General features: G+C 38.3%; 1 protein-coding gene across 1 annotated transcript in view; it reads left to right on the top strand.

The window, feature by feature from the left end:
- The window catches only part of LOC128644607 (inactive serine protease PAMR1-like), a gene marked incomplete at its 3' end in the record, with an annotated part of 74795 nt that extends 68850 nt beyond the window's left edge, over positions 1 to 5945 (top strand). The window contains exons 5-6 of the mRNA XM_053697152.1: positions 5053 to 5270; positions 5838 to 5945. Coding sequence (XP_053553127.1) covers positions 5053 to 5270; positions 5838 to 5945 — 326 coding nt within the window. The remainder of the gene's footprint in view (positions 1 to 5052; positions 5271 to 5837) is intronic.
- Between the last annotated feature and the right edge of the window lie 2400 nt (positions 5946 to 8345).

The following is an 8345-nucleotide window of genomic DNA, read 5'->3' as shown; positions in this document are numbered from 1 at the left end:
ACCCTGTGGCACATCTTCCGGCTCTGTACCACACTGTTGGAGGACCACAATGCTCAGGCTTGGCTCCCTTGTTGGGGTTTTCTCTATCTGCCTTGTATAAACTTCCCTTGAATCTCATTACCACATTTGTGTTGAAAACACCCAAATCTTTTTGTGTTCTCTAGAGAACTCTCCCTGTCCCATTGCTCTAATTTACATAGAATATATAGAATTGGATATTTGTTGAACAAAAGCTTTAAGCCTCTCACACATGGTGCCTCATTAGGATTGCTGCTACCTGCTCCTTAGGGATCCACCTCTTCCCTCAGTAGTCTGACCAAAGATGTTCATAGTACTCTCTTACCACTTGCTAAGCTTCCAATAATCTCTCTTATAGGTTGTTTTTTTTTTAAAAAATCCGTTCCTGATAATTTGTACTCAACAACACATTATAGATCCAGTATAACATTATTAGAGAGTGTCCAATTCTGTAAAATTCCCCATCATAAAGTAAAATATCACATTGACTCACAAGGGCAGTTTCTCTCTAGCGTTGCAGCCTATACTGACAAGATCCGTTCCGCAATCTAAAAGCAGTAGTTATGAGTTTTACGCTACAAAACTGTAACATAAAAATCATAACTAAAGTGTTACAAAGTACACTAAACACCCATAAACTACCTTACCCCTAAACCGAGGCCCTCCCGCATTGCAAACACTATATTAAAGATATTAACCCCTAATCTGCTGCTCCCGACATCGCCACCACTAAAAAGAATTATTAACCCCTATTCAGCTGCTCTCCGGCATCGTCACCACTATAATAAAGTTATTTTAGTGTTTGTTATTTTTTGTAATTTAGCCTTTTTTATTTTTTGTAATTAGATACTTTGTAATTTTTAGAGTAGTGTTAGGATTTTTTAATGTGTAGTTTAGTTTTATTTAATTGGTAGTTAGTTCAATTTTATTTTAATAATTATATTAGTTTAATTGTTAGTTTAAACTTAGTTCTGTTAAACCGCCGCCCTCCCGCATCGCGAACACTTAAATATTATTAACCTCTAATCTGCCGTCCACCCACATCGCCCCCACTGTACTAAAGTTATTAAGCCCTACACTATTGCCACTATAATAAACCTATTAACCCCTAAACCGCAAGCCCCCCGCAACGAAATATACCAAAGTAAACTAGTAACCCCTAAACCTAACGCCCTGAAAAAAAAATACAAAGACCCCCCCAACAGTAAAACTCACCACCTAACCAACCCCCCAAAATAAAAAAATACTAATTCTAAAAGAACCTAATCTACCCATTGCTCTAAAAAGGGTATTTGTATGGGCATTGCCCTTAAAAGGGCATTTAGCTATTTTGCTGCCCAAACCCTAATCTAAAAAAAAACACACAAAAAAACCCTTAAAAAAACCTAACACTAATCCCCGACAATCTACTTACTGTTTTTGAAGTCCCGCTTGAACATCCAGGCGGCGAGAAGTCTTCATCCAGACGGCCTCTTCTATCTTCATCCAGGCGGCCTCTTCTATCTTCATCCAGGCGGCGAAGTCCTCATCCAGGCGGCGAGAAGTCTTCATCCAGACGGCCTCTTCTATCTTATTCCAGGTGGCATCTTCTATCTTGAGCTCGGCGGTGCGGAGCGGGTCCATCCTGAAGACATCCGGCGCAGAGCATACTCTTCATATGGTCGTCGCCGTACACTGAATCTTCAATGCGTCCCTTGCATTCCTATTGGCTGAAAAATTTGAATCAGCCAATAGGAATTAGAGCTGCTAAAATCCTATTGGCTTTTCAAGTCAGCCAATAGGATTTAAGCAGCTCTCATTCTATTGGATGATGAATCAGGCCCTTTTAAGGCTCTTTTAAGGGCTATTGGTAGTTTATTCTAGATTAGGTTTTTTTTTTTTTTTTTTTAAATGGGTGTTAGAAAAGGAATAACTTTTATTATTTTTGATAATTTGTTTGTTATTTTGTTTAATGTATTTTTTTCGTTTTGGGGTGGGTTTTTATTTTTAGATTAGGGCTTGCCCATACAAATGCCCTTTTCAGGGCAATGAGTAGATTAGGTTTTACTTTATTTTTATTTTGTGGGTTTGGGGGGTGGGGGTTTGTAATACTGTTAGGGGGTGCTTGTTTTGTTTTGTAGCAAAAGAGCTGTAAACTTTAGGGCAATGCCCTACAAAAGGCCCTTTATTATAGATTAGGGTTTTTTTTTGTTTTTTTTAAGGGTATTAGAATAGGAATAATTTTTGAAATTCAATGATTGCAAGAAAAAATACATTGGTTGCCAAATAACAACATTAACAAAAGTTCAAAGGAATAATAACATTTTCCAATATTAGGAAAAAGGGTGAAAGACACAACAAAGGCTTCTGAAATCTCTATTTTATAATATTAAAATCTTATTTGTGTGACTATTTGGATGACCACTCATAGGCCACTAGGATGAAGGCAATGGAAAAAGTGTGACAGTCAAATTTGCGGCCACTTTAGGGCCCAATGATAAATAATAAGCTTTGATGTAGGAAATACTGAATAAAAATTAAAGTAACTGGATTGCTAGTATGCTAAGCATAACAAAGTTTATCAGCGAGTGAGCACCGCTAGAGAAAATATATATATGAATTGTGAACACATGGCATATGCAGGGAATAATTTACTATAAGGAGGATTGCCGTATGTACTCTAACTGTAGGGTGGACCGCATTAATTAACTATGCTATCTGAGAGTAGGTAAGAGCACCCATACCAAAAATGTTGTAGACCTTCTTTATAAGTTAAATAACTGGAGAATTGGAGTTTCACAATACCGCAAGAGGTACCATGGTGATGAGTAATTCAAAAGTGGGCTATACATGAATGAGATTATGGGCAAATTTGTATGGTTAGTTACTATGGATTGCTCGAGAGAGGCTAAAATATGTAAGTTTGGAGATAACGAGATATTTTAGGATTATATGAATATAAAATAGATGCAGAGAGTTGTATATGCAAAGTTCCAGGGTTAAATACACAACCATAGTATTTCCCAAGATATTTAACCCACGCTTACACTTAAGAGTAGCTCCACTTGCAGGCAGAATATCACAAGTGTATACAATGTTTTCATCTATACAAGACTGCATAATGTAGTCCTTCTAGAGAAGCAAACTATTAGTTAAAGGGTAATTGAACATTTCCAAATGATTACTAAACAGAACTATGCTAGAAAAATATGAGTTCTATATTTTAACAGTAACTTTGATAAGGCTGTGTGGATTTATATCCCTACTACTTATATAATTAAACGTCATGGCACCAAACAGACCTCTGTAAAAGCTAAGGTAGCAGTGCAACATACTATAGAGAAGTCATCACTTTGCATGAGATATAAGTACTGTCTAGTAGCAATCAACAGGTGAAGAACAGCTAAAACTCAAAATGTGAACTATAGGAATGATTAACTCTTAAATTACGGGCAGGTATACAAAAAAAGGGGCAATCATCTTCTCGTTTGTCTCTAGACTATTAGTTATATTGTAGCTAGCTTAGGTTTTATTTCACAAGTAAGTATGTATTTAGTTAAGTAGGTATTATTTTGTTAATAATTGTAACTTTAATTTAGCTCTATTTTAATTATGTTAAAGTTAGGGGGTGTTAGGGTTAGGTTTAGGTTTACGGTTAGGGTTACGTTAGGGTTAGGGTTAGGTTTAGGGGTTAATATAGTTTAATTTAGGTTGTTGCAATGTGGGGGGCTGGCAGTTTAGGGATTAATAGGTTTATTTTTTGGTATTGATGTGGGAGGCCAGAGGTTTAGGGGTAAATACCTTTATTTAGTGGCAGCGATGTCAGGGAGCGGCGGAATAGGGGTTAATAACTTTAATATAGTGGCGGCGTTATCGGTAGCGGCAGATTAGGGGTTAATAACTTCATTTAGGTGGTGGCGATATCGGGAGTGGCAGATTAGGGGTTATTAACTGTAGGTAGGTGGCGGCGATGTTGGGGCGGCAGATTAGGGGTGTTTAGACTCGGGGTTTATGTCAGGGTGTTAGGTTTAAATGTAACTTTTATTTTCCCCATAGACATCAATGAGGCTGCGTTACAGGGCTTTTCATTCCACGATCGCAGGTGTTAGGCTTTTTTTCTGACCCGCTCTCCCCATTGATGTCTATGGGGGAAGCGTGCACGAGCACGTCAAAACAGTGCTTGTATTTTGTGCGGTATGGAGCTCAACGCAACCATATAGCACGCACAAGCCGGCTGTTTGAAAACTTGTAATGGCTACGCTATAGGGGGTTCAATAACCCAACTTTTGTTGTGTTCGTTAATTTCCCTATAGCGCGCATAACTCTTAATCTAGCTGTAAGTGAAGAACATAGGAATGTAAAATATGTGTTTTGCGCATCGGGTTTCGTGATTTAGATCTTAACTCAGGCTGTGTTACGGCACATACAAACTTCTTAGGGGAACGATATTGAAATATTACATATAGAATATTAAAAAAAATTAATAAAGTTATTAAACATACTGTAAAATATTCAAAATAATCTAAAGAATATATCTATATATTTTACAGTATGTTTAATAATTAAAAAAAATAATTATATATTTTTTAAATATTTTATATGTAATATTTTAGTAACGCTCCTTAAGGGTTAGGGCTTATGCACAATCTTTTTACTTTCAACTTGTAATTGAAGCCCAAAATGACTCGCTCAAAAAGCTTTTGTCCAGTGCTGTTTACGCTCGAGTGGGAGTGATAAACAGAGCTCCACTTGTAATCTAGCCCATAGTTAGGGGTGATATAACTGACAGCTTTCTAGGTTACTGTATTTTGATTCTGTAGTGGATGGGGAGAACCAGCATAAAAATAATACTTCATGGCAGAGTGTAAAACAGACTATTCGAAGGCTAATATTCAGAATATAAGTAAAAGCCCATGATGATGTAGGAATATTAATGCTAGCACATGGCTGATTTTCCTCTGTTTATCAGTCAGTTAAGTACTATTTCTTGTCCATACGTTCACCATTGTTCTGTCAGGATCTCTTACTGAGACGTTATTTCCTTACACATCACAGGTTTGCAATGATGAGTCTGGAGTTTGATTATATGTGTCAATATGATTACGTAGAGGTCCGCGATGGTGATAATGTGGATGCCAAGATCATCAAACGATTCTGTGGCAATGAACGTCCTCTGCCCATACGCAGCTCTGGATATACCCTGCACATCCTGTTTCAGTCAGACGGATCCAAGAATTTTGATGGTTTCTACGCCACCTTTGAAGAAGTCACAGGTATCGTCACTGAACACTCGGTTACATTGTACATAGTGGTTAAGAGCCTAATGATAACAAACTCAGTTTTTTGTTTTTAAAGGTCAGCACTGTCTAAATAATAAAAGTTTAATTGTGACTGTTGCTTTATAGCTGTAGTCACCCAGTGCACTTTATCAGACTTAATTGGCCTTGCTGGGACTCAAACCTGTAGTCCAGATGTTTGTGCCACATAACCCACTGACCTCACCAAAGGATCACACTGACTTGCATTATTAATACCTAACACTATTTGTCTCTGGTCTTCTAAATATGTGTAACTGTCCGTGTAAAGAGTTGCACAGTATTGTGTTCCTTTCTGTAGGTTTCACTTTGTGATGTAGAGAGTGACATAACCAATAGCAAACGTGTCTGATGGTCTTGTAAGCTCATTCTGCCCCCCTCATCCTTATATAGTGTGCAGGGGATTCCCACTACATACAGCTATGTGTGTATATGTCATTCCCAGGAGCATGTTTTACTAAACCATATCATGGCTGGCAGTGTAACCCTCTTCTCTCTCCACTGATACGAGTTTGTTTATTTCAGCCTGCTCCTCGTCGCCCTGCTTCCATGATGGTACATGCATTGTAGGGAGCACTGGATCCTACAGCTGCGCGTGTCTCGCTGGGTACACAGGGAAACACTGTGAAACTGGTGAGTATGACAGATAGGATTACATATCTAGGGCCACATCTTGTCACATCACTAGTGACAAACATATGGGTGCATTTATCTGTCCCTGAATACCAAGTACATAAACACTTATAAGCAATCCCCTTATGAAGTTGATTACAAATGGGACATGGTTGCCATATTTTTTTCATCCAGTGTCATATATGTGATAAAATCGTGTTTCAAGATATACTAGTGTCACTTCTGACTGACTTAAGTCTGTGTCGTGATGGAGACACTGTTTTCTGTCACTGTCTTTGCAAGCATTGAATTATAACAATCACTCACCTAGATTACGAGTTTTGCGTTGCTTACGGTAGCGGTGAGCTGGCAAAACTTGCTCGTGCACGATTTCCCCATAGGAATCAATGGGGGAGAGCCGGCTGAAAATTCCCTAACACCTGCAAAAAAACAGCGTTCAGCTCTTAACGCAGCCCCATTGATTCCTATGTCTACACCTAACACCCTAACATGAACCCCGAGTCTAAACACCCCTAATCTTACACTTATTAACCCGTAATCCATCGCCCCCGACATCGCCGAAACCTACATTATATTATTAACCCCTAATCTGCCGCTCCGGACACCGTCGCCACCTACATTATACTTATTAACCCCTAATCTGCTGCCCTCAACATCGCCGACACCTACATTATATTTATTAACCCCTAATCTGCCGCCCCCAATGTCGCTGCCACTAAATTAAAGTTCTTAACCCCTAAACCTAAGTCTAACCCTAACCCCCCCTAACTTAAATATAATTTAAATAAATCTAAATAAAATAACTACAATTAACTAAATTATTCCTATTTAAAACTAAATACTTACCTATAAAATAAACCCTAAAATAGCTACAATATAACTAATATCTACATTGTAGCTATCTTAGGATTTATTTTTATTTTACAGGCAACTTTGTATTTATTTTAACTAGGTAGAATAGTTATTAAATAGTTATTTTACCTGTAAAATAAAACCTAACCTAAGTTACAATTACACCTAACACTACACTATAATTAAATTAATTACCTAAACTAAATACAATAATTACAATTAAATACAATTATCTAAAGTACACTAAATTACAGAAAATAATAAAATAATTACAAGTTTTTAAAACTAATTACACCTAATCTAATTCCCCTAATAAAACCCTACTCTAAAACCCACCCAATACCCCCTTAATAAAACCTAACACTAACCCCTTGAAGATCACCCTACCTTGAGAAGTCTTCACACAACCGGACCAAAGTCCTCAACGAAGCCGGGCGAAGTGGTCCTCCAGATGGGCAGAAGTCTTCATCCAACCTGGGAAGAAGAGGTCCTCCAGATGGGCAGAAGTCTTCATCCAGGCGGCATCTTCTATCTTCATCAATCCGGAGCGGAGCGGCTCCATCTTCAAGACATCCGACGCGGAGCATCCTCTTCAAACGACGTCCAACTGAAGAATGAAGGTTCCTTTAAATCACGTCATCCAAGATGGCTTCCCTCCAATCAGCCAATAGAATGCCAGCTCAATCCTACTGGCTGATTGGATCAGCCAATAGGATTTTTTCTACCTTAATTCCGATTGGCTGATAGAATTCTATCAGCCAATCGAAATTAAAGGGACACCATCTTGGATGACGTCATTTAAAGGAACCTTCATTCTTCAGTTGGACGTCGTTTAAAGAGGATGCTCCGCATCGGATGTTTTGAAGATGGAGGCGCTCTGCGCTGGATAGATGAAGATAGAAGATGCCGCCTGGATGAAGACTTCTGCCCGTTTGGAGGACCTTTTCTTCCCGGCTTGGATGAAGACTTCTGCCCGTCTGGAGGACCTGTTCTTCCCAGCTTGGATAAAGACTTCTGCCCGTCTGGAGGACCACTTCGCCCGGCGTCGTTGAGGACTTCGGCCCAGTTGGGTGAAGACTTCTCAAGGTAGGGTGAATTTCAAGGGGTTAGTGTTTTATTATGGGGGTATTGGGTGGGTTTTAGAGTAGGGTGGGGTATGTGGGTGGTGGATTTTAATGTTGGGGGGTATTGTACTTTTTTTACAGGTAAAAGAGCTGAATACTTAGGGGCAAGGCCCCGCAAAAGGCCCTTTTAAGGGCTATTTGTAATTTAGTATAGGGTAGGGCTTTTTTTTTATTTTGGGGGGCTTTTTTATTTTATTAGGGGGATTAGATTAGGTGTAATTAGTTAAAAAAAACTAGTAATTATTTTATTATTTTCTGTAATTTAGTGTTTTTTTTCCGTACTTTAGATAATTGTATTTAATGGTATTTAATTGTATTTAGTTTAGGGAATTTATTTAATTATAGTGTAGTGTTAGGTGTAATTGTAACTTAGGCTAGGTTTTATTTTACAGGTAAATTTGACTTTATTTTATCTAGGTAGCTA

The sequence above is a fragment of the Bombina bombina genome, unplaced genomic scaffold (genome assembly GCF_027579735.1).
Source record: "Bombina bombina isolate aBomBom1 unplaced genomic scaffold, aBomBom1.pri scaffold_764, whole genome shotgun sequence".
Classification (NCBI taxonomy): Eukaryota; Metazoa; Chordata; class Amphibia; order Anura; family Bombinatoridae; genus Bombina; species Bombina bombina.
Note: the sequence above shows the minus strand (reverse complement) of the source record. Positions and strands in the feature narration are given on the sequence as shown.